The 27,854-nt window shown below is 40.6% G+C and overlaps 1 protein-coding gene across 2 annotated transcripts in view; it reads left to right on the top strand.

Moving 5' to 3' along the window:
• Positions 1–17,917: 17,917 nt before the first annotated feature.
• The window catches only part of SPTLC1 (serine palmitoyltransferase long chain base subunit 1), a 47,100-nt gene continuing 37,163 nt past the window's right edge, over positions 17,918–27,854 (top strand). For both annotated transcript variants that reach the window (XR_009552136.1, XM_007539882.3), the window contains exons 1-3: positions 17,918–18,043; positions 22,328–22,435; positions 25,153–25,247. Coding sequence is in view for 1 of the 2 variants with exons in the window: in XM_007539882.3 (XP_007539944.1) it covers positions 17,987–18,043; positions 22,328–22,435; positions 25,153–25,247 (260 nt within the window). In the remaining variant the exon portion in view is untranslated. The remainder of the gene's footprint in view (positions 18,044–22,327; positions 22,436–25,152; positions 25,248–27,854) is intronic.

The raw sequence follows: 27,854 nt of genomic DNA on the forward strand, positions 1-27,854 counted from the left end.
GAGGACAAGGGACTTGAAGCTGGGTCCTTGCACACAGTAGCATGTGTGCTCTAGCAGATAAGCCATCACTCAGCCCCTTCACTCACAGAGTTTCTTTGTTTTGATTTATATTTTCAATAAGATCGCAAGTATTTATTTATTTCCATTTATTTGTTTGTTTACCTATTTATTTTTACCAGAGCACTACTCAGCTCTGGTTTATGGTGGTGCAGGGAACTGAACTTGGGACCTTGGAACTTCAGACATGAGAGTTTCTTTGCATAACAATTATATTATCTCCCCTGCCTCACAACGTTTTAATAGACTCTCTGTATTCTACTGAAGGAGGAACAGAAGGCAGTTTGACAGGCTGTGTATAAAGACTTCTTGGAGGGGGGAGGTGGCGATACACCTGGTTGGGCCCACATATTACAATGCACGAGATCCCGGGTTCAAGCTCTGGGTCCCTACCTTCAGGGGGAAAGTTTTGCAAGTGGTAAAGCAATGCTGCAGGTGTCTCTCTTTCTCTCTCCTTCTCTAGCTCCTCCTCCCCTCTCAATTTCTAGCTGTCTCTATTCAATAAATAAATAAATATAATAATAAAAAGACTTCTTGGATACTGGGCATTAGCAATGTGGTTACTCCATAGAGATTAGCCATAAAGCACCACAAATGATATTCAAGACAGCAGCAAATAAGGAATAGTTGCTTTGAAAGGTGTAATTAGATACTGCTGTTTATTTATTTTTTATAGAAACAGGGAGAAATTGAGATGAAAAGAGGAGACAGACAAGGGGGAGAGAGAGTGAGTGGGGGGTGTAGAGGGAGAGAGAGAGAGAGAGAGCTGCATATCTGCTTCACCACTTGTGAAGCTTCTCCTCTAGCAGTGGAGAGATGGAGGGAGGCTTGAATCCGGGGCCTTGAGGATCGTAACGAGCACATATCAGGTGGCACCAGCAGCTGTCCCCATCAAAATTTCTCCCTGTGCGTCCACTTATCTCTTCTCCTTAGCCAAATATTTAAATTATCAAAACATTTCAGCAAGCCTGTGGGAATAAACAATCCATTCCAATATTACGTATTGCTTTTGGCTGCATTGCAACCCCAATCTCGCCTCATTTACTGATGTCTCCTACCCCCACAATAAAGGCCTGCTGAAGGCAAGGAACCTGGACAGCTTTCTTTTCTGCTGTATTCGCAGGATCTAAAGCTGTGCCCCACAGGGAGGAGGAGACAAAATATGCAAAAGATTTTCATACCTGAAACTTGGAAGAGCTGAGTTCTATTCCTCCCCCAACCCACATCCCAACATCATCTTAAGGCAAAACTAAGCTGAGCTGAGCAGAGATCTGATAAAAAAAATAAATAAACAGTAGACCAAGGAGGACAAAGCAACTGGTGGCCTTACTTTATAAGATACAGTTATATATAAATAGCATAAAAGACATAAATTATTTTGAGGTCTTGTATGATACAGCAAATCCTAACAATGGGATTTTCAAAGTTAACCTAATTGCCAAATAATTTGGTTATAGTAATAGCTATCTATTGACTTCTTAAACCCTAAGACAGCAGAAACCTTCCCCTTTCTCTATAAAGCCCACATTTCCCCCAATACTGGAACCTCTTGGGTGGGACTCACTTTCCTGGATGCTTCTCTCAAGTCATACCAACTGATAATGCATCTGCATCTCCAACCTAATCAATGCAACCAGTACCACCTCAGCATGCTTCACTTTGGACTGTATCCAGAGATGTCAGGTGTGGAATGTCAACCCTTCAGCTTCATTATTCATTACTCTGGTGAGACCTTTTCTAGCCCTTAGGATTCCTTAACTCCATTTCGAATGGTGCATTTCTTAACAAAACCTCAAAACCTAGATATAGACCAGGGCCCATGAGATAGGGCACATGTACAGGTATCCATAAGGGGAAATATATACCTTAAAGCAAAAGTGCACAATAATTTGCAGTGAGCCAATAAATGAAGCAAGAAAGTAGAACTAAAAAAGACACCTTAAAGTACCTAATGAAGCAGTTTCTACTTAGACCTAGATACCCTTCTCACCTACCTCCCATTACACGTCCCTCAATCACTAAAGCTAACCTCCAAAGCTAACCTACTCAGACAAAATAAGGACTACAAAAGCTGAATAAGGGCAAGAGACTGGCATACTTTAACGATGACTCTTTAGTCACTACCAGGCCACCTCATCACCTGGGGCCCTTGTCAGGGAGTCCTGGTATTCCCACACAGACATGATGGGCCTAGACCTCTAACAGATCCCTCTCTCTACTGTCACTGGTCTTTACCATCAGGAACAACATAATAGGCCCCTTTGTGGGCCCCTATAGGACCTTGCCTTCCATGTGGATCAATAATGATAGGGAATGTTCCATTCTCCGAAGAGAGGTTAGCCAACATATTCTACCTACTACCCAAGGAAGATGGGTCCTGAAATTAGTGCAGCCTGGAATGTTCCTAGCTGTGACCACAGAATGTGAGCTCAGACCTACAGGGATGCAGAGGTTACATAGGCTCCTGTACTAAATATGGGCCCCAGATCAAATTGATGGAGTTTACAGTTAACAATATTTATTTTTATACTTTCTCCATATTTGGGAACTACTCTCTACCCTAATCCAGCTTTCAGGTCCTTTTTACAACTATGACACCATCTCCCCAAACAATAACCCGGGTCCACCTGCATATTAGATGTCAGGCTCAGGCAAAAACTAGTAAATTCATGGGCCCCTTGGAATATACCTAAAATAGACCCACTAGCTTTTTCCAAAACAGAGACCCCAAATCTTCATCTGCAGTATTCTTGCCTTTAAGTTCATGATTACTCAACCACTTGTTCTGCATTATATCTTAACCCTTTTTCAGCCACCAGGTTCCAGATGATACCAAGATGCCATGATACCATGATGCAGAGGACCCCATCATGTGTCTTGGAGCCCTGCCTTGCCAGATCCCTGCCCCACTAGGGAAATAGAGAGACAGGTTGGGAGTATGGATCGACTTGCCAATGGCCATGTTCAGCAGAGAAGCAATTACAGAAGCCAGACCTTCCACCTTCTGCACCCCACAATGACCCTGGGTCCATACTCCCAGAGGGATAAAGAATAGGAAAGCTATCAAAGGAGGGGATGGGATATGGAGCTCTGGAGGTGGGTGCTGTGTAGAAATGTATCCCTCTTATCCTATAGTCTTGTCAATATTTCCATTTTATAAATAAAAAAAATAATCTTTAAGTGAGGAAAAATAAAAATAAACAAACAGTACCCCATAAACAGGAAGTACTCCATTAATGTGTACCAAATAGGTGACTTGTCCCTTTCCCCTTATGCAACATCAATCAAAGGGTGTGCTCCCCTTTCTTGCTCACTCACATACACACCTTTATTGCATGTCTCATTACTCAGTATTCCAGTCTGACTCACTGACTGAAGAAAATCTTGTGCAACTTTGTGAAAGAACAGTTACACAAATGCTCTGATGTCCAAATACCGATAAGGCATTTTTAACTCTTTTTTTTTTTTATTTATTGTCAGATAGAGACAGAGAGAAATTTAGGGGGGAGGAGATAAAGAGGAAGAAAGACAGAGAGACACCTGCAGCTCTGCTTTACCATTTTTTTTTAATTTTTTTTATTTAAGAAAGGATTAATTAACAAAACCATAGGGTAGGAGGGGTACAACTCCACACAATTCCCACCGCCCAATCTCCATATCCCACCCCCTCCCCCGATAGCTTTCCCATTCTCTATCCCTCTGGGAGCATGGACCCAGGGTCATTGAGGGTTGCAGAAGGTAGAAGGTCTGGCTTCTGTAATTGCTTCCTCGCTGAACATGGGCATTGACTGGTCGGTCCATACTCCCAGTCTGCCTCTCTCTTTCCCTAGTAGGGTGGGTCTCTGGGGAAGCTGAGCTCCAGGACACATTGGTGGTGTCTTCAATCCAGGGAAGTCTGGCCGGCATCCTGATGACACCTGGAACCTGGTGACTGAAAAGAGAGTTAACATACAAAGCCAAACAAATTGTTGAGCAATCATGGACCCAAAGCTTGGAGTATTAGGGAGGTACTCACTGCAAACTCTAGTATACTTATGCTTTCTTACTTTGGTGCCATACTCCAAACTCAGTCAATTTCTGCTTTGCGTTTCTACTTCTTTTTTTTTTTTTTACATGCATAACATTCCCCAGATTCCCATTTAGCAATACAACCCCCACTATTTCATTCATCATTTTTCATGGACCTGTATTCTCCCCACCCACCCACCCACCCCAGAGTCTTTTACTTTGGTGTAATACTCCAATTCCATTTCAGGCATTTTTAACTCTTAAAAAGGAAGTCACAGCATAGCTAGCTCCCCCTACCATGTCCTGCATCCTCTGCTCAACTCATACTTGTCTGAGTTACTTGAAACTCTTCATACAGGCTATTCCCTCACTCTAGAGCATTCTTTCATGCACACTTTTTAAAAATTGATTTCATTTGATAAAACAGAGAAAAATTGATAGGGGAGGAGAGATTAGATAGATGATAGATAGATAGATAGATAGATAGACAGACAGACAGACAGACAGACAGACAGACAGCAGACAGACCTGCAGCCCTGCTTCACCACTTGTGATGCTTTCCCCCTGCAGGTGGGGACTGGGGGCTTGAATCTGGGTTCTTGTGCACAGTAATACATGTATTTAACCAGGTGCGCCACCACCCGGCCCCATGCACTCTACTACATAGTAGGACTAAGATTTTTGGAATATCAGTGTGATTCTGAGGCAATGAATTAATGTCTGTTTCCAGTGGCTGAGAAGTTAGCTTAGTGGGTTGTGCACACAGTTTGCATGGATGAGGCCCTGGATTCAATCCCCTGTACTATATATATCCAAGCAATGCTCTGTTTTCATTCTGTCTTTCCCTCTTGCAAAATAAACAAGAAGTATTTTTTTAAATCTGTATTTCTACATGTCCTTGAGGACTGGGTTTGATTTCCTTACCATTTGGTCATCCTCACTGTTCTTGACAGAGATTTTTGAATGAATAGAAAAATGTGTTAAAATACCACTGATTTTTTTTTTGTAAAAACATGTATAACTATGTAAGTGTGACTATAAAATCAATAGAAAGCTCTAATAGGGAGTTGGGCAGTAAGTAGTGCAGCAGGTTAAGTGCCCGTGAAGCAAAGCACAAGGAGCAGTGTAAGGATCCCAGTTCGAGCCCCTGGTTCTCCGCCTGCAGGGGAGTCGCTTCACAAGCGGTAAAGCAGGTCTGCTGGTGTCTATCTTTCTCTCCCCTTCCTTGTCTTCCCCTCCTCTCTCCATTTCTCCCTGTCCTATCCAAAAATGACGACATCAATAACAACAACAATAATAACTACAAAAATAAAACAATGGCAACAAAAGGAAATAAATATTTTTTAAAAAGAGAAAGCTCTAGTAATGCATACATCATATTTTTCTGTTTATCTATGACGGGAAGGGAAGTAAGAACAGACATGTGGGCAAGAGGGCTATTGAGTTTTCTAGTTTATTTAATAAAATTCCTTTTGCTTAGTATATCACATCTAACTACAATGAAAAATAACAAAGCATGCTTAAAAAACAAATACATCATTTCAAGAGACAGAACCCTAAAACCACACTAAGACATGGCAGGAAAGTCAAAATAGTTGAGAAGTAATTCAACTGGCAGAGTGAAGAATTTACATGCTTAAGGATTACAGTTCAGTCCCTTGTGCTGTGTATCCAAGAGTGATATTCTGGATTCTCTCCCTTTTCTTAATCTCATGGAAAACTCTCTACTTCATATGAAATCCAATAGATGTTTTTAATGATTAACATGCTAAGGATTTCAATTGAAAAAAAAAAGATAATCTTCAGGAGCAGATATGCATTGATAAAAGATAGCAATTCTAGGAATAAAAAATAAATGCTGAGATCAAAAACACTGTACTACAAACAAAGAATATCTTCAATGAATATGACTGAGGAAAGACACTTTGAATCTGAGGACACAATAATACAAGCTGAAAAACAAAAAGATAAAAGACTGAAAGTATTGTCAGACTATCTAAGAACTATGGGACTACATGGTGTTACATACACATAACGGAACTTTCTGGAGAAGAAAGAGAGAGAACAGATTCAATATTTCACTTAATAGTAACAGAATTTCTCCCCAATTAATGTCAGACACTAAAGCATAAATCAGGAAACTCAGAAAACACTAAGCAAGATTGATGTCACTTCTTTCTAAAATATTTTATTTTGGATAAAGATAGAAATTGAGAGGAAAAGGGGAAACAGAGAGGGTGAGAGAGACCCCTTCAGCACGGCTTCACCACATATGAAGCTTCAAACCTTGCTGGTGGGGCTGGGGACTTAAACCTGGGCACTTGCACATTGTAACATGTGCGTTCTACCAGATGTAAGCACCACCTTGCTCCCAGTGGCATTATTTTAAAAATTTTATTTATGTATTTTCCCTTTTGTTGCCCTTGTCTTTTTATTGTTGTTGTAGTTATTATTGTTGTTATTGATGTTGTCATTGTTAGATAGGACAGAGAGAAATGGAGAGAGGAGGGGAAGACAGAGAAGGGGAGAGAAAGACACCTGCAGACCTGCTTCACCGCCTGTGGAGTGACTCCCCTGCAGGTGGGGAGCCGGGGGTTCAAATTGGGATCCTTATGCCGGTCCTTGCGCTTTGTGCCACATGCGCTTAACCTGCTGCACTACCGCCCGACTCCGGACATTATTTTTCTTTAAATCCTACACTTGTGTAATGTTTTTCAAACATTTTAAGAAAAAAATCTTTAAAAAATAATAGGAGAAAAATGCTTTATTTCCTTGTATTCTGGGAAGCCACAAAGCATGAAAAGTGAAGAGAAAAATACTTAAGATTTTGAAATGGACCAAAAATGCACCAATCTAGAATTCCATATTCTGATACATCCTCCCTTACAAGTGAAGCAGAAATAAAAACTTACCTAGGGTAAACATGAAGCGAACTTCATTGGTTGTGACTAGAACTGCCTTACAAGAAACGTTAACAGAAATTCTTCAAAGAGAAGGAAAATAATAGATTAGAAATTCAGACCTACGTGAAGATCGTCTGAGTGAATAAACTAAAGGCACAATAAAAGCTTATTTTTCTTATTTTAAAGATTTCTTTCTTATAACGTATTGTTATTTACTATATATCAGGGAGAGTTTCACAGAAGGCAGAGAGGATAAAGAGAGAAGTCAAAGTACACCTCTGGTGCATGGGGTGCTGGGGATGGAATGAGAAACCTTAGTTATGGAAGTCTGTGGTCTTACTAGTTAGACTTTCTCCCCACTGTGGTTTCTTATTCTTAATTAAGGAAGCAGGCAACAGTGTGTTCAAAATAATGACAATCTATTTTATTACATTGGCAACATACTCTTACCACACAGTCCAGGAATCACGCTCCTTGCTATCCATCCAAGTAAACAGAAAATCTATATCATACAAAAACTTGCACATGGGTGTTTGGAGTAGTTTTATTTACAATTAACAAAATTTGGAAGCAAACAACTATGTAAATGGATAAACTGGACTATCTCCAGACAGTGGACCATTGTCTGAAAAATGAGCTATTAATCTATGAAACATATGGAGTTATCTTTGAAAAAAATTTTATTATCTTTTTATTTATTTACTGGATAGAGACAGTCAGAAATGGAGAGGAAGAGGAAAGGAGAGAGGGAGAGAAACAGAGAGACGTCTGCAACCCTGTTTCACCACTGGCAAAACTTTCCTCTTGCAGGTGGGGACCAGGGACTCAAACCCAGGTCCTTGCAAACTGTAACATATTCTCAACCAGGTGCGCTACCACCCATCCCCTGGAGGTATTTTAAGGTATTTTATATTAATCAGTGAAAAAAAATTTTTTTCAAAGTGTTGCATATTTGTGACTTCAATTATATCGCATTCTGGAAAAAGAAAAGATTGGGAAAACAGTAAGATTAGTGACTGGGAGAGGCTAGGTGGTAGGGAGGGGTGAATAGGTGAAGCACAGAGCCGTTTTAGGACAATACGACTATTCTGGACGTACAACACTATGGCGATGGAAACACCTCACCATACATTTGTCCAAACTCATGGACTCTAGAAGCATATTTTGGGGAAACTGTGGGTTTGGCTCTTCACCACTATAATACTGCAAGTATTTCATTAAAATTAGTCTTGGGGAGCGAAGCACAAGGACCGGAGTAAGGATCCCGGTTCGAGTCCCTGGCTCCCCACCTGCAAGGGAGTCGCTTCACAGGTGGTGAAACAGATCTGCAGGTATCTTTCTCTTCCTCTCTCTGTCTTCTTCTCCTCTCTCCAATTTTCTCTGTCCTATCTAACAATTATATCAATAATAACAATAATAACTAAAACAACAATAAAAAAGAGTAACAAAAGGGAAAATAAGTAAATAAAAATAAATAAAAACTAGTCATATTTACGGGTCAGGTGGTGGCGCACCTGGTCGAGCGTACATGTTACAATAAGCAAGGACCCGGGTTCAAGCCCCCCGCCCCATCTGCAGGGAGAAAGCTTTACAAGTGGTGAAGCGGTGATGAAAGTGTTACTCTGTCTCTTTCCCTCCCTATCATCCTCCTCCCTCCCGGTATCTGGCTGTCTATCCAGTAAATAAATAAAGATAACAAAAAAATAAATAAAAATAGGGAGTCGGGCTGTAGCGCAGCGGGTTAAGCGCAGGTGGCGCAAAGCACAAGGACCGGCATAAGGATCCCGGTTCGAACCCCGGCTCCCCACCTGCAGGGGAGTCGCTTTACAAGCGGTGAAGCAGGTCTACAGGTGTCTATCTTTCTCTCCTCCTCTCTGTCTTCCCCTCCTCTCTCCATTTCTCTCTGTCCTATCCAACAACAACAATAATAATAACAACAACAATAAAAAAAAATAAATAGATTTATTTATTTATTTGCTTTTTCAGAGCACTACTCAGCTCTGGCTTATCTCCCCACCCAAAATCAAAGGAATCCAGAAATCAATTTCTTTACTATAGCAACAAAAACAATAAAATATCTAGGAATAAACCTAACCAAAGAAGTGAAAGACTTGTATACTGAAAATTAAAAATAAATAAATAAATAAATAAAAATAGAAGTCATATTTATACTGTACTATATTCCATTCCACCGTGTGCAATGGCATTATATCTAGAAAGATAATGTACATACTTTAATTAAATGTGACAAAGACACCAAGTGAGTACATCCTTTGCAAAAATGGCATTGAGAGACTTGCTCAATCCACAACTGTCATAAACTTTCAACTCGTAAAAAAAAAAAAAAGCAACAATATTGGCAAGGCACAATAAATCAACATGCAGCAAAACAAATCACATCTGCACAAACTTTCATGCAAAGTGTAGTGTAGCCCTGAGTTGTCTCTGCGCAGGTCCACCAGCTAGCTATCACAAGTGGAACGCTGTGGCATGGGATGTCTGTTCACAGTGAAGCAAGCTGTGCTCCTGTGGGGAACGGGTTATATGAAACTTTTCTAGACTTACTGTTTAATTTTGCTTTAAACCCAAAATGGCTCCAACATTTTTGAAATTAAAAAAATCAGAATAGTGGAAGTCAGGCGGTAGCACTGCGGGGTAAGCGCAGGTGGCGCAAAGCACAAGAACTGGTGTAAGGATCTGAGTTCGAGCCCCCCCCCCCACCTGCAGGGGAGTCGCTTCACAGGCGGTGAAGCAGGTCTGCAGGTGTCTATCTTTCTCTCCCCTTCTCTGTCTTCCCCTCCTCTCTCCATTTCTCTCTGTCCTATCCAACGATGACACCAATAACAACAACAATAATAACTACAACAATAAAACAACATGGGCAACAAAAGGGAATAAATAAATAAATATTTTAAAAAATTTAAAAATCAAAATAGCAAGTAACAAGAACAGGAACACTGCTGTATAATAATGTTATGGTGCTGGCATTGTTGATTTTCTTTGTAAGTGGTCAGGAAGTATTGCCGTACGGTACCTTAGTCTACTTGTACATTTCTTTATTTTATTATATTTCATTTTACTTTATTTTATTTTATTTTCAGACTTTATTTGGTGTAAGAGAAAGAGTGTCTGAGACAAAAGTACCTCTCTAGACTATGTAAGGGCCAGGGGATGAGACCCAGGGCCACAAACACAAAGCCTGTGCTCTACCACTAAGCTAAAACCCTCACCCTCCCCACGACTTCTTGTACATTTCTAACTACCTGCTCATTCCCTTAGAACTCATGTGTCAAAAACACTGCTTTGCATTAAGAACACCACTTGGGAGGTCGGGCCGTAGCACAGCGGGTTAAACACACATGGCATGAAACTGGAGGACGGGCCTAAGGATCCCGGTTCTAGACCCCGGCTCCCCACCTGCAGTGGGGGGGGTCCTTCACAGGCGGTGAAGCAGGTCTGCAGTGTCAATTTTTTTCTCCCCATCTCTGTCTTCCCCTCCTTTCTCCATTTCTCTGTCCTATCTGGCAACAACAACATCAATAACAACAGTAATAATAACCACAACAGTGATAAAATCAACAAAGGCAACAAAAAAGGGAAAATAAATATTTTTTTAAAAAAAGAACACCACTTTTCTCCATGAAACACCATTTCAAATGTTAATGCCACATTCAGTCACAAGAATAAAAACTGAACACAGAAAATACAGTCCAGTATTTTATGAGGATCTGGGTTTGAGCCCCTGGTCCCCAGATAAAAACTACAGAAGGGAAGATTCACAGGGAGTGGGGTGGCACTGTGATGTCTTTCATTCTCTCTCTGTCTCTCTCCTTTCTCTCTCTCACTATAAGAGGAAAAGATACAGTTATCAGGAGAGATGGGGTTGTGCAGACACTCATCTCAGAGATAAAGCTGGTGGCAAATATAAAAATAATACAAAAATAAATAACAGTGCTAACGCAGATAGCACTGGAAACCTTTTGAATGCTATTGTGAAACCTGCTATTGAGAAATTCGGCCCAAAGGATTTCAGCAAAGGCGACTGCAATGTTGTCAAACTTGTCTTGCTGTGCACGGGTCTTGAGTATTTGACTTTAGAGATGAAACACATTCATTCTGATCTAGAAATTCAAGAAGACACAAGAGGCTCCTATGCTTCTTGGCTCTTTCACCACTTCCCACTCCAACAAGATGCACTCCAGGTACAGGGCAATCATTGCCACATACTGACTGCTTATGTATTTAAATTTTTTGAAAGGTGCTTATTGATTTTCTACAGTTTCTGCCTTAAAGATAGTTCTGAAAGGTTGAGGTTGTCAATAAAAATGATAAAATTTTTGTTGAAATTCTAACACAGTGGTCAGGGACTTGACTCAGAGGTAATCTGCACAGTTTGCATGTTTGAAGCTCTGGGCTTGATCTAAAACATATCATGAAACAGTGGATCAGCACTCTGTTCATACATTCTCTCTCTCTCGTTCCCTCTCAAAATAATAATAATAATAATAATCTGAATCCAACTCAGTTCAGTCTTTGGGTAAAGGTGTTACTCTTCAAACCTTGGTTACTAGGGGAGAGAATGGACATGAAATCATAAGCATGTCTTGAAGGCCTTTGCCATATCTTTTATCATATGTTTTTAGGGTTCATATGAACAGTTGCTTCACCTCAGATGACCCAGATGAAGTAACCAATATGTATTCTCTGTCATTACTGTTGAGGTTGTTATGTATAATCTCCCAATGCCAAAAGTAATATATGCTAGATTATTCTAAATAAATATATATGTACACATATACATGCTGTGCAGAAAAGAGCATAAGACAAAACAAAATTAAAATATAAAGTTTTATAGAAATTTTTTTAAATATAGGGATTTTAAAATATAAGGATTTTTAAAATATAGGTATTTTCCCCAAAAAATATAGGGATTTTTTTTCCACAAAATACAATTTAAGAGTTTTTAAAATAAAGGTATTTTAAAATATAGGTTCAAGCCCCTGGTCCCCACCTGTAGGGGGAAAGCTTCACGAATGGTGAAGCAGGGCTACAGGTGTCTATCTGTCTCCGTCTCTATGTCCCTCTCCCCTCTCAATTTCTCTGTCTCTATCCAATAATAAAAAAATACATTTAAAAATATTTTTAAGACTTTATTTATTTATTCAAGAGAAAGATAGGCAGAGAGAAGAAGAACCAAGCATCACTCTGATATATGTTTCTACCGGGGATTGAACTCAGGAACTCATGGTTGAGAATCCAGTGCTTTATCCACTGTGCCAACTCCTGGACCATTAAAAAATGTTTTTAAAAATTGTGTGTAGCAAGGGGATGTGGGACTTGACTGGTCTCCCTAATAACCACTCTGACATCTCTTGATCCTGACACTAAGTACAGTTTTTGTAATGTCAAAAGTCACTTTGAAAATAGGTTTCCTTTCATCTAGGCCTGAGCCCCCTGGTTATTTAAAGCCCTTCAATCTGTCAATACTAAGGTCAACAAAACTGAAAAACAGTTTGTAAGGGTCCAGGAAGTGGCACACCTGGGTTAGTGCACATGTTACAATATGCAATAACCCAAATTTGGGCACCCCAGCCCTCACCTGAAGGGAGAACATTTCATAAGCAGTGAATCAGTTCTGCAGGTGTCTCTCTTTCTCTCCCCATCTCCCTCTCATCCTCAGTTTTGCCTGTCTCTGTCAAATAAAATAAAAATAAATAAAATTATAAAATTGATTTGCTCCCCCACCTGCTTGAAATTAGTTTGCTCCCCTGGGTCTGAGTCCAAGGACATACACCAGAATCCAGCAAATGTAATCAACATTTACATTTAATGTTAGTTTTCATTCAACTTCATTTACATTTATTATAAGCAGTTCTATCATTGGATTGAACTCCTCAGACTTTTTATCACCTCTTCACTTAAATTTTTAAAAAAACCTTAAATTTGGAGAAACTTTTGAAATTTAGACTTTTGTTTTATTACAGTTAATTTCCTTTGAAAGAATGAATCACTGATCATACCTGAAAAGCAAGTCTAGGGTTGGGAAGACAGCCTAATAGTAATACAAAAATACTGTCATGCCTGAGGCATTTAAGGTCCCAGGTTCATCTTCAGCAACACCATAAACTACAGGTGAGCAGTGCTCTGCTACACACACACACACACACACACACACACACACACACGCACGCACACACACCACAACAGGTGTTCATTATAGGAGGTGGAGTATATGAACAGGAATCCAGGGCAGATCTGGACCATGGCATGCCAGGTGTATGGGCCGGCTGCCAGTTTAGGAACAACTACACAGAGTGTTAGTTCACCTGAAACTGCTGTTGCTTAAGGCTTCATGGCTCCCAGGATGTTGGTTTCCAGTTTTGTGTTGAGTGAGCCCTGGGATCACATCTAAGAGTCCAACCAGGACACTTGAAGATCACACATTGGTCACTTGGGTCTTTCTCCACCTCCCTTTGGCTCAATGAATCTTTAAGACATATTAGACATAAAGACAAGGCTAACTTTTTTTTTTTTAACCAGAGCATTGCTCAGCTCTGACTTATGGTGGTGCGGGGCATTAAACCTGGGAACTTGGACCTTCAGGCTTGAGAGTCTCTTTGCATAACCATTATGCTATCTACCCCCACCCAAAGGATAACTTTCTACGCTCCAGATACTTATTAGACACATGGACATTGCATACTTTTATCCTCTCTCTCTCTCTTTGCATCCAGGGTTATGCTGGGGTTTGATGTTGGCACTACAAATTCACTGCTCTAGAGGCCATTTTTTCCAATTAGATAGGACAGAGAGTAATTGAGAGAGGAGGGGGAGATAGAGAGGGAGAGAGAAAAACAAGATAACTGTGTCCCCCCTGCAGGTGGAGAGGTGGGCATTGAACCCGGATCCTTGTGCAGGTCTTTGCACTTAGTACTATGTGCACTTAACCAGGTGCACAACCACCCAGCCCTCTCTATTCTCTTTAGGTTCAAAATAGCAGTTGACTCTTGAATAAAATGGGGGCTAAAGGCACAATAAAAAAATTCACATTATGTCTCCCCCCAGACTTAAGTGTTAATAACCTGTTATTGACTGAAGACCTAACCAATAGCTTAAATGGTTAATTAACCTGGTTCGAGACCCTGGCTCCCCACCTGCAAGGGAATCGCTTCACAGGCGGTGAAGCAGGTCTGCAAGTGTCTGTCTTTCTCTCCCCCTCTGTCTTCCCTTCCTCTTTCCATTTCTCTCTGTCCTATCCAACAACGATGACATCAGTAACAACAGCATTAATAACTACAACAACGATAAAAAAAATAAGGGCAACAAAAGGGAAAATAAATAAATATTTAAAAAGTTAAGAAATGGTTAATTAACATGTACTCTGTATGCTGCATACATTATATACTGTATTATTAAAGTAAGGCAAAGAAAGCGAAATGTTATTAAGAATGTAATAGAAAATATATAGTACTGCTCAACGTAAGTTGATAGTTCTGTGCACAAGAAAATCTATTAGTGGACTCAACAGCTTCAAATTCATATTGCTCAATGGTTAGTTTAGTGTTAAGGATTGTTAACTAAAAGAAGATATAGTGGTCTGGGAGGTGATGCAGTAGGTCTAAAGCTTTAAGACATATTAGACATGTGGATAAGGATAACGTTTTGTTTTTGTTTAACCAGAGCACTGCTCAGCTCCGATTTATGGTGGTGTGGGGCACTGAACCTGGGACCTTGGAGCCTCAGGCTTAAGAGTCTGTTTGCATAACCATTATGCTATTGATGCAAACATGAGATCCTGAATTCAATCCCTGGCATCACATTTGCCAGACTGGTGCTCTGGTTCACTCTCTTATGTAAACACACCACTTACATATAAATAAGCCTATACAAATAAGTAGACAAAACAAGATGTCTTTTTTATTAAAAAACAGTATAGTCACTTGAGAAAAAATATATATCTCCTGCTTATCACAAATTTACTAAGAAAACTGGCCAGGGAGGTTCTGGCAGTGACCTCAAAACCTGAGCAACCTCTGTCCCTAAGTAACCAGGAGCTGTCCCATCTATCTTCAGAATTTATTGTCTCTGAAGGTTCTGGAAAGACAGTAAAGGTCAGGGATTACTAACTAATGTGACTATTAATATGTGCAGGCCCACAGGAAATGATTTCAATTCCTCGTATCAGAGGCTAATGCATAGTGGCCCTGTGTGTGCATAATAAGAGGAGTAACAGTACCATAAAGCAAATAGAAACTGGTTTTATTTTACAATGTAGGGTCAGCTTTTCTTTGTCTCATAGTAGTCAGGTGACTTCAAACAAATCATTTACCCCTTTCCTCCTAGCCCTGAGTTGCTTCCTCTGAAAATTAAACTTAAACTCAATAGCTTCAAAATATTCCTGGCATCCAGGAAACCCAGTAATTGGAAGAAGATATTCATGCATTACACATCTGACAAACAACTGATAGCAAACATTTATAATGAACTCATACAGATCAACAAAAGAAAAAATAATATCTGAATTTAAAAATGGGTAAAAGAACTGAATAGACAGTTTTCTAAAGAAGATACACAAGGCCTGCAGACATATGAAGAAATGCTCCACTTCACTTATTACTAGAGAAATGTAGTTATTTATGTACTTAATACTTGCTGATTCAGTACCTACATATTACTTGTGAATTTAGAGAAAAATGAGGAGTTGGAATTGTCATCTGAATAGCTCAGATCTGGCTGGCAGAAGACAGCATTCTAGGTAGAGGGTGTGTGTTCCAAGCATATGTGCCAAGACACTCGAAGGGGGGGAAAGGAAAGGCCAGTGTGAATGGGAAATAGAGCAATGAGATATTCAAGAACTAAGCTTTATTTAGTGGTGTGAAAAACACTCTGACAGACACAATTCTACACTCCCTTGCTGAAAACACAGCTCCATTTTATTTTGGCAAATTGGCAGAGACACTTTGATCTCAGTGAGTATTGGCTCAGCTCCCAAATCCAGAAGAAGTCATCGTAAATTGTTGATCTTCCCCTCCCCAGTGATTTCCCAGGGGTGGATGTGTGGTCAGTCCTGGTTACTAAAGTAGAAGTGGAACCTCTTCGAGCCGGATGTCCAACATTTAGCCCTGCCTTTTTTTCTTCCTCACTTTGTGATTGGAATACTGTAGCCATCTGGAATCAAAGATAATCCTACTGATTATCAAATCAATCCTACTAATTATCAAAGATAATCCTACTCATAAAAGTGACTGGCTGAATAGCAGAATGGAAATACAGAAAGAGTTTGGGTCTTCAACATGGCTGAGTTGATGGATAAATACTGAAACTGCTTCCACCAGATTTCTTGTATACAGTGTTATTAAAAGTTTTTGGTAAAATTGCTGTTACTCAACCCCAGTACGAGGAGAATAGTGTACCTGATGTGGGCATTGAAACTTCATATACTTGCCTCATTCCCGAACCTGTGCAACTCCTCATCTGACTTTTGATCCCTATTCTTTAGCATTCTTTATAATCATGTCATAGTCTAGAGTATAACCATGTTTCTGGAGTGCTGTGAGCCACTCAACAAAACTATTTAGACCTAAGAAAAGGGGTCATGGGGCCCCCAAATATAGTTTGTTATTCAAAAGCATACGAATTTAGGGTGTGGGAGATAGTACAGTGATTATACAAAAGACTTGCATGCCTGAGCCTCTTGAAGTCCTGGTTCACTCTCCAGCACCACCATAAGCCATAGCTGAGCAATGAAAAGTAATACACAATAATAATAATAATAATAATAATAAATGTAAATTCAAAAATAGAGGGATCCAGTGGTAGTGCACCCATGGCATTATATTCCCATGCACAGGGACTCAGCTTCAAACTGCTGGTCCCCACCTGTAGAGGTGAAGTTTCATAAATAGTGAAACAGTGCTACAGGTATCTTTCTTTTTCTTTCTCTCTTCCTCTATCTCCCCCTTTGTCTCTCAATTTCTCCTTGTCTCTATCCATTGGATAAATAAGATATTTTTTAAAAACAACAAAAATAACCTATACTTGCTACTAGCACCTGAAATCTGAGGTGGGTGTGTGGGAATCCATAATCTTAGTCAGTTGGTCAGAAGCACAGGTTTGTGCCTGGCAACAGACGTGGAGGGACGTCTTAAAATACCTGAGAAGATCTTTACATACCATACATCAGACAAGAGGCTAATAACCAAAATATATAGAGTTCATCAAACTTAGCAACAAAAAAATGGCATTTCTAAACAAAATTAAAAACCCACAGGTAATAAATAATAGCACAAAGATTTAAGTATAACCCTAATCCAAGCACTTCGTTTTATGTCAATAAAAGAACCAGAAGGTTCCACACCAACCTGCTATGGGGACACTTGCAATCTTTCACTATGCCTGAGACATCGTAAGTGCTATATAAGAGCTAACTGGCTTTACTCATATGTAAGATAATGGAGGATATGCTGGAGTGATAGCATAATGGTTATGCAAAAAGCCTTTCATGACAAAAGCACCAAAGGTACTAGGTTCAATACCCAGCACTACCATAAGCCAGAGCTAAGCAGTGCTCTGGTATAAATAAATAAATTAACAACCCTGAATTCTTTTTATAGAATTTAAATGCAAAATCACTGTTTGTAGTTACATTGTAACACTCCCTGAGCCCAATCGCTTACCGAGGCAAGAGCCACTTATTCCTAACCCCTCCTTTTCTAGAGCCCAGACTGAGACCTGGCACCCAAAAACTGTAAGAGAAGACCCACCCTCCTGGGTCTCGCCCGCTCTTTGCCCACTGTTCACCTCTCTGGAAGGCAGACCCTAAATGTCATCAACCACTGCCAGCCCCGCCTCCCCGCGCAGTCTCCGGTCACCCCAGTGCGCAGGCGCAAGGAGGCGGGCGGCCCCGCCCCCGCTCTGGCGGCCCCGCCCCCCGGGCAGGGACACTGGACAGGGTCGCGCGGCGCACCGTATGACGTGCCTGCGACACACCTTCCGGAAGGAAGCCCCAGCGGCCGACTATGGCGACTGCGGCGGAGCAGTGGGTGCTGGTGGAGATGGTACAGGCGCTGTACGAGGTGAGCTTGTCCACAAGAGCAGCCCACGACCACCCGCTCCCCGGGAGGGGGGTGCGCCAGGTGGTGTGGATTTGTGGGAGGTGTGGACGGGACTGGCTGGTTTTTGCGAGACCCGGGGCGACCCTCTCCCGGAAAGGTTCGCAGAGCTCCGAGTTCCGGGGACCGAGTGTCGAGGGAAGGGACGGCGGGAGCCGGAACCCAGGGTCTCCGTGTGAGCTCCGCCGATCTGTGAGCGGGTCGCGGGTCCTTTTCCAGAGCTGGAAAGGAACACGTGGGAGGGGGCAGGGGAAAGAGGCTAGTCCTCCAAAACCAGAGAAACCAGAGTTGTAGCTAGTGGCAAAAGATGATGATCAAGAAATAGATGGGAACTCTCCGTTGGGGACGTCCCAGGCAAGTCAGATCCGTGGCACCGTGCAGCGGGTTAGAGGGGAAAGGATGGCCCGAAGTTGAGTTTGTCTATTGGGTCGGGGGTGGGCTTCGAACTGACTGAGCATCGGAGAATACGAAATAGGTCTGCCATTCTTCCGCATACGCCCCTTTCTGGTTTTTGTCAACTTTTAAAGGAAAAGTAGGTAAGAGGGCTATTATTGGGTTTTGTTGCCATCGTTTTGTGTTTTTGGAATTGCCTGGCTGTTTCAGATATATAAGATGATATGACACCAAAATGTCAGTCTGAAGAGATGGTTCATTCATTTGATACTTTGACAGAGCTTCTCAGTGCTAATAGAAGTTTCTGTAAATTCACTCTCTGAGTTTGCTGAATACAGTAGCCAAGAACCCGTGTAGCAGTTAAGCACTTACAATGAAGCTAGTGCAAGTGGGAGCGGGGCGAGGTGGTGGGCGGGGGTGGGGGTGAAGTTTTCGTTTAATGTCAGTTAAAGGTCATTTTAAATTGTCACTTAATCGACATAGATGGAACTGGATTATGCCAAGTGATTATGCCAAGTGAAGTAAGTAGAGGTGAAAGAAGACCACCTAGTAGTTTTGCTGATAAGTAAAACATAGATAGCCGAAAAAATTAATTAGCAAAAGAAAGTCTAAACTGTTTCTTAGACTTAGAACTATTTGTAATTATAAGGAAGAGTGACAAGGAGAGGACAACAGAATTTTTGGTGGTGGATGTCTGTGAATTACACACACACACACACACACACACACACACACACGGATATGAAACTATACCCTGAAACCTTATAATTAGGTGAACTGTTGTTAAATCATGTAAAATAAATTATTCTTTTAAAACAAGAGTAATTATCACTTAGGGATTAGTGGCCACTGTATGGATAGCACAGGTCTGAATGCTTACTGCCAGGGATTATGATGGTGTCTTCCATTGCAAGGTATTTTAGAACATTTTGGTAAATTGTTGTGAGAGAATAGGTATGGTATAAGTGATGTCAAAATTAATTCTGACAGCTAAAATGAGAAACACTAAAATTGAAAGATTTTTTAATCAATTTTCTGTTTTGTTGTATTGCTCTCTCTTTTTTTTTTTTTTTTTTTAAGATTGCTTTTGACTGTGAAACTTCTCAGGCCCTGAAACTGACCATGAGTGAGGTCTGAGAGGAGTTTTCTAGATGCCATATTTCATACCGCAGACACAAAGTGATCTTTGTGATTTCTTTACAAGACAGTATCTTCAATTTTCTTAGGGTGGTTTCTTAGTGGAATTGGATGTTCAACTCAGTCTTGGACAGATGTTTGCCTACTATAATTCAGTCATTGATTTTAAAAAAATCAATGTAGCATTGAATTTGGAAAGGTAGCATTGATTTTGTAGAAAGGGATATTTAGACTATAGCCCTTGTCCTAAAATGATATGAATTTTAAGAGTTGTCAGTAAATTTTCTTTTTTTAAAGATTTATTTATATTTTTAATTTTTTAATCTATTTATTGTGTAGAGACAGCCAGAAATTGATAGGAAGGGGAAAAGAGAGAGACACCTGCAACCCCACTTCACCACTTGTGAAGCTTCCCCCCCACCCCCCACCCCCCGCATGTGGGGACCAGGGGCTTGAACCTGGGTCCTTGTACATTGTAATGTGTGTACTTAAGCAGGTGCACCACCACCCATTTCCAAGATTTATTTATTTATGATAGCATGAGAGAACTGGAGTATCACTCTGACATATGTGATGCTGGGGATCAAACTTAGAACTTCATGTTTGCAAGTCCAATCCATTAGTTAGTGGGCAACATCCCAGTCTGCTATAAGCAATTTTTTTAAATGCCATTTATATCGCCCCTCCTCCCCCCCCCCTTTTTTTAGATAGAGACAGGAAGGTAAAGAGAGAGTGAGCGAGAGAGAGAGAGAGAGAGACAGACAGACGGAGACCACAGCACCAAAGCTTTCTTCAATGCAATGGGGCCTGGGTTCAAACCTGGGTCATGTACATCGCAGAGTAACACACTACTAAAACAAGCTATTTTACCAACCCCTATCAACATATTTTAAAGTCATTTTAAAGAGGTATTTTTGGTTTTGCTTGAGGAATATATATATATATATATGACATATATGTAATTTTTAAATTATTAGTGCTTTTATTTGAATATTTTGTACAGATTTCTTTTGTCCCTGTATTTTGGATTTTTTTTTTTTAATTGCCACCAGGGTTATTGCTGAGGTCAGGGGCTGCATGTCCAGTCCACTGTTCCTGACAGCCATTTTTTCTTCGCTTTCTATTTTTCTTTCTCTCCTCTTTTTCTTCCCTTCTTTCTATTTGACAAGACAGAAATTGATAGGGGGGAGAGAGAGGGAGAGAGAGAAAGGGAGAGACCTGCAACATTGCCTCATGGAGTTTCACCCTTGCAGGTGGGGACTAGGGGCTTGAACCTGGATTCTTGCACATGATAATATGTGTGCCTGGCCCTCTGAATTTCATTGATAAATCATCTTTTCCAGTATAATATTTGAAAATAATTTGTGTTTATGTTTTTTTTTCAAGAATTTATTTATTTGTTAATGAGAAAGATAGGAGGAGAGAGAGAAAGAACCAGACATCACTCTGGTACATGTGCTGCTGGGGATTGAACTCAGGACCTCATGCTTGAGAATCCAATGCTTTATCCACTGTGCCACCTCCCAGACCACTTTTAAGGTGATTTCTCCAGTGACAAGCTGTTGGAGTACTCTGTAACTAACTCTAGGGTTTAATTGATACCTAGAATCTTTGACATGCATAGTTGTCTCACTGTAAAAAGCACAAAAGTAAACTTGACCTTTATCCTGGAAAGATAAAAATCAGAACTAAGTTAAAGGGGCCGGGTGGTGGCACACCAGGTTGATTGCACATGTCATCAGGCTCAACCTGACGCTGTTGACTGACTACGGTAGAAGGGCAAACGCTAGAAGAAGAAGAAGGACCCAGGTTTGAGCCCCTCAGTCCACCTGCAGAGGGAAAGCTGCAGGTGTCTCTCTGACTTTCCCTCTCTATCACCCCCTACCCTCTTGATTTCTGGCTGTCTCTAGCCAATAAATAAAAATAGTAATAATAATAACAATAAAGAAAGTAGAAACAAGAACTAAATTAAAAAAACAAAACAAAATTCTTTGGGTATTTTTATGCCTGATGACAGAAAAAAACAATACATTTGAAGAGCTACAATAGAAAAGAGAAGAGCTATATTTATAAGCATTCATAGAGCCTTCCTATGTCACATTCCAGGAAGAGTTTAAAGAGGTTTGTTGGGGATACAGACGATATAGTAAGGTACATCAGACTCTTAAATATTTGTGTGCACTGCTTTCCAGATAAATCAGCTCATCCATGGTAGTTGGGAGTGAGAGATGGGAGAAGGCTTAAGAAGCTATGAAATATATATATATATATATATATATATATATATATATATATATTTATATATATATTTATATATATAAATTTATATATATAAATATATATATATAAATGACTATATATATAGTCATTTCCCATGAGTAAAATAATTTTAAGCCACTTGAAAGATCTGATCTCTGATATTATTCACTGTTAAGATTCTGTGTCAGCTGTTTTTCATTAACATGTCTAAAGGTATTATAAAGTCTCTGTAGTAGAAATGTTTCGTGTGTGGAATAAATTGTTTACTGTTAGAAATGGGTAAGAAGGAGTGAGTAGAAATGAAAGGAGCTTGGAAAGTAAACTTTAAGAAGTAACATAGTTCAGCGGTCATGATCAACAGTAGTACGTATGCAGTATATTTTATGTTATTTATTTAAAAAATACACTAATTTGATTACTTTTGTCTAATTTTTTATTTTGTTTTGTTTTGTTTTTTAGGCTCCTGCTTACCATCTTATTTTGGAAGGAATACTAATACTCTGGATAATCAGACTTCTTTTCTCTAAAACTTACAAATTACAAGAACGATCTGATCTTACAGTCAAGGTAAGGAACTTAATCTCTGTTATTTTTCAATGTATAACTCTAGTGCTTCATCTTTCCAAAAGGCCTTATTTTAGACGTCGTTTTGAGTGATGATTCAACTATGTGTGGTAAAAATATTTGTATAATGTAAGGAAACAAGAGAGTAAGTGGTCTTTCAGGTAGATTAAATCTGGGAAGCCAGAAATAAAGTTCAGTATCCAGATGAATGTCTGTTATGAACTTCCATACTCTGCTGAGGGTGGGCAACAATCTCAGGAAGAGATGCTGGAAGAGACACGTGGGCGGCTGCTGGATTCTGAATGTCTATATATGAGATTGCACGAGTTACTCAGGAGAAGCACCACTGTTTCTGAAGCCTGAGCAAAAGCTTCCCCTGTAGTCTCCATAAGAAAAGTCAAAGTTGAAAGATTCCTTCCCTCTCCCACTCGAAATCAAATTTTGATAGATTCTGTGTGAGGCATCTAGCTCAAGCCTACATGGGGTCTTGACACACCTTTCACACTGACCACATGGAGACGGTCTGTGTGAGGGACTGAGGAGACTGGTGGGGAAAAAAAAAAACTTCCTCTTCCCACTCAGGTTGGGGGCACTTAGTCACTGTGCCTGGGTATGAGAGGGGCAGAGTACATTTAAGTACAGCATGGTTTTCCACACTTGGATTATTTCTCTGCCCAGCCACTGTAGTACTATGCCAGAGTGTCTAGGAGACCATGACTATGAGGGATATTAAAAAATCAAAATGAACAAACAAAAAAACTCTATAACTTTGCCTCACAAGGCATTTAGTATAGCACAAAGATGGCACACCAGGCTTGGCTTTGCTTGACTTTCTGGAATGCTCACAGAAGAAAGCACAAATGGAGTGGCAGTGTGCAAGTGCTCCCCTGATTTCACTGACGTCTGTCCTTGACGTTAACCCAGTCATGAGACTGACAGGTGGAATCCCATAGAAGAGTTATAGCTAATGGTCCTTACACTTAAGTAAATTTTGGAAACCTGGGTATAAAGTGATGCTTTACTGTTTACCAGAGCACCACTCAACTTTTGCTTATGGTGGTGCCAGCCATTGGACCTGGGACCTCTTTACCTCAAGCGTGAAAGTTTGCTGCGTAAACCTCTATTCTGTCTTTCTGACCCTTACACCATTTACCATGACAGAGACTATCCCTCTGATTAGAGAGATACCACAGATTTCATCACTACCATCCCCCACCCCCATGAGATTAGTGTGGCATGGAATACTCTTTGGGTGACAGTACATTAATACTGGGCACATCAGACTGGCAAAATATTTCACATGGACACTGTCTCGGGGGGGAACAGTCAAGAGTCTGAGGGGCACCCAGGTCTATCCATCTACTCTAGGGAGGGTCCAGCCAGGGTACCTTTCTTGGAAAGAATTCCAAGAGGCTCTGTGATCAGGTGTGCAAACTTCTTTATTATAAGGACATAAAGTCGTACAAAAGTGATATTAAAGGGCAGAACCAGCTCCTGGGGATTCACCCATGCAGAGGGTCTTTGAACCGAAAAAGGGTAGCCCTGCCCTGCCAATACCTCCCTTATCTCCCTGATCCTCACCCCACCTGAGGCTAGGTTCTTACTGATTCATTGAGAGCTCCTGACTCAGCCTCCCAGCTGTAACCAACCATCTTCCAGAACTCCCTTAAACTTCCTATCCCTGTCCTTGTCCCTAACTTCAGTGTGCTTGCTTTGTCACACACATGACCCAGGTTTAAGCCTGCCCCCCCAGACTGAAGAAAGCTTTGGTGCTGTGATTTCTTGTGCCTCCCCCATCTCCTCCCAGCTCATTTTTAAAATTACTATTTTTTTTTTTTCCTGAATCAAAAAAAGATAAGAAGTTGAAAATAGGAGGTGAGGGAGATTGCTAATGATAACGTTATGCAGAGACTCTAAAGTCCTAGATTCAACCTCCTCACACCTACATAAATCTGAGCTGAGCTGTATCATGATTTAAAAAAGAAGAATAAAGAAAGAGAGAGAGAAAGAAAGGGAAAATAAAAGAAACTTAAGGAAGTGTTTGTGATGGAAGAAACAATGCTTTATGAATAATTTTTAAACAACCACTGGGATGTTTTTTGCTAAGGGGGTGCACAGAACTTTGGTAAAGAGTGTACTAACTTATGTACTATGTGTGGGTGTGAAATTACCTCTGACATGATGTAATTGTGTAAAATAGCGTTAAATCATTAATTAAGAATGGAAAGAAAAAGTCTCTTAAAATAACTATTTTAAGAGGCTCTTTTCCTTTAGTTTAGCTACTTCTTAACCCATGCTGGTGGCTTGTTAGGGTCAGGCATGTCTGATAGCTGGGAGTAGAGACTGAGTCCACTCACCTGATGTAATTTTTCTTACCATTATCCTGCAGTAGACTTTCTTTTTGTTCTGTCATCTGTAACAGTCATACTTCCCACAGTGAAAAATGCCTGGACCTGGAAGTAGAATTTTATGAAATTTTCCATTCAGTCTCAAAAGCTCTGTAAAAAAAACTTGGCTCATAATAAGAAAAGGCGTGAGAGACAGAATACTTCGAATCCAATAATGAAACTGTCCTTTCTCATCACATCAGCTACTAGACCCGATTTCCTCTCTATATGCTCGTAGTGATGGTTTCACTCCAGCAAACATCTTAGGTTCTGCTGGAGTCATTTATCCAGGGACTAGAACTGTGCTGTATTTTACCTTCTTGTCTCCTGTAGGAAAAGGAAGAATTGATTGAAGAGTGGCAGCCAGAGCCTCTTGTTCCTCCAGTCTCAAAAGACCATCCTGCTCTCAACTACAACATTGTTTCAGGGTAAGTCAGTTTTCTCTCTAACGTATTTTGTTCAGTTTCCTATTGGTGAACAGTCAAAGTGTTCACTAGTTTATGTCCCCTCCTTTTTCTTTAATATTTATTTATTTATTCCCTTTTGTTGTCCCTGTTTTATTGATGCTGTTATTGATGTTGTTATTGATGTCATCGTTGGTGGATAGGACAGAGAAATGGAGAGAGGAAGGGAAGACAGAGAGGGGGAAAGAAAGATAGACACCTGCAGACCTGCTTCACTGCTTGTGAAGCGACTCCCCTGCAGGTGGAGAACCGAGGGCTCAAACTGGGATCCTTATGCTGGTCCTTGCGCTTTGTGCCACCTGCGCTTAACCGACTGCGCTACCGCCCGACTCCCCTGGTCCCCTTTTTTAACTGAAATAAATCATTCAGATAGTTCTGGAGATCAGAAATTAACAGTTTTAGTTACCAGCATAAAACTTTCCTTTAGGTGTAGTGTAGACTTTCTCAAATCGGGGCACTGCAGTTTGTCCTTTTTTCTAAAAAAGAAAAATCTTTCTTTGAAGTCATATTCTCATAGGATATTTCAAATGGTTAGACACACTTGAAATAAAAAGCCACACTTGTGTTTATGCCCACCTGACTTCTTTCTGATTTTAGATCTGTCCTAAGTTACATTCGTAACTAGATATTGGATATATAATACCATTTCTTGGTTGACTGACAAGAGACAATTGCAGCAACTCTCACAAGGTGCATAACAAAACCTTCAGCTCACTTGATGCTACCTCTCTCCTTTTTATTTTTAGTTCCACAGATTATCCTTGTTTTCGTTTCTGTTTTGCCAACAGGATTATCTCTGGGACTAGGTGCCTGCTTGATGAATCCCCCACTCCCAGCAGCCATATTTTTCTCTTGCTTCCTCCCTTTATTTCCTCCCCTCCTTCCTTTTTCTTTTTAATTTTCTTTTTCTTTCTCTTTCCCTTTTGTTGCCCTTGTTGTTTTATTATTGTTGTAATTATTATTGTTGTTGTTATTGTTGTTGTTGGGTAGGACAGAGAGAAATGGAGAGAGGAGGGGAAGACAGAGAGGGGGAGAGAAAGATAGACACCTGCAGACCTGCTTCACCGCCTGTGAAGTGACGCCCCTGCAGTTGGGGAGCCGGGGCCTCGAACCAAGATTGTTGTTCTAGTCTCTGCGCTTGGCACCATGTGTGCTTAACCCACTGCGCTACTGCCCAGCCTCTTCTTTCTTTTTTCTTTAAATAGAAATTAAAGAAGAGGAGGAGAAAGACACCTACAGCACTGTCCCACTGTTCATGAAACACACACCACAAGTGAGGAACAGCAGCTTGAACCCAGATCCTTGCACACTGCGGTGTGTGCGCTCTGCCAGGTGCACCACCCTGCTTTACAACACTTTCAGATGTTCGGAAATCAGATTTGCCAGCCACTAAATCTTTTTTTTTAATAGTCATTTATTTATTTTGATAGGATAGTGATAAATTGAGAGGGAGGTGTGAGAGAGGAAGCGAGAAAGGGCTGTGGCCTTGCTTCACCATTTGTGAAGTTCTCCCCTGCAGGTGGGGCTTGAACCCAGGTCCTTGTGCATTAAAATTAAATCAGACTTATTGAGATATGACCCATACACCGTAAAATCCATCCTTTAACGTATACAGTTAAGTGGGGCTTAGTATATTCACGTAGCCATGCATCCATCAATGCCATTTTATTTTATTTTATTTTTACTTTATTTTGTGGCTGGGCAGTGGTACACCCAGGAGAGGGAGAGGAGACATCTACAGAACTGATCCACAGTTCATGAATCTCCCCCCCCCCCACCCCCCGGTCGTGTGAGGAGGCAACCCAGGTCTTCACATATGGTGGCCTGTGTGCACTGCCCAGTGAGCCACCACCCAGTCCCCATCAATACCATCTCATTCCAGAATATTTTTTTGTCAACCCAGAAGGAGAATTTCCTACTCTTTAACATTTACTCCCCTCTCTCTGGCAGTCATTAACCACTAATATTCCTCTACAGATGTGTCTATTGTGGTCATTTCCTACAAAGGCAATCTTGTACTCTGTGACTCTTGTGTCTGATTTCTTTCATTTAGCACAGTATTTTCAAGGTGCTTCCACATCTCCACTCCTTTCAGTACTTCGTTTCTGTGGTGGATATATTGCATTTTGATAGACATTTCAATTGTCTACACTTGGGAGTATATAAAAAAATGTATCTATTATTCCCGTGAACATCTGTATGTACATATGTTTTCATTTTTCTCTGATTTTGTAAAATACGTATTTACTTATTTATTTGGTAGGACAGAGAGAGATCAGGAGGGGAAGGAGAAGTAGGAAGGGGGACAGAGAGAAACTGTTAATACTGCTCGTGAAGGCTCCACCTCCTCTCCCACGCAGGTGGGGACTCGGGGCCTTGATCTTGCGTTGTCATGTGTACACGTAACCAGGTGCATCTCTGCCTAGCCCCTCATTTTTATTTGTATTACCCAGATCACTAGTGATGTTGAATATATCTTCATGTGCTTACCTGGTCATTTGTATGTCTTCTTTGGAGGATTATCAACTGAAATCATTCACTAATTTTAATTTGAGTTACTTGTTATAACCG

Source organism: Erinaceus europaeus, chromosome 10 (genome assembly GCF_950295315.1).
Source record: "Erinaceus europaeus chromosome 10, mEriEur2.1, whole genome shotgun sequence".
Taxonomy (NCBI): Eukaryota; Metazoa; Chordata; class Mammalia; order Eulipotyphla; family Erinaceidae; genus Erinaceus; species Erinaceus europaeus.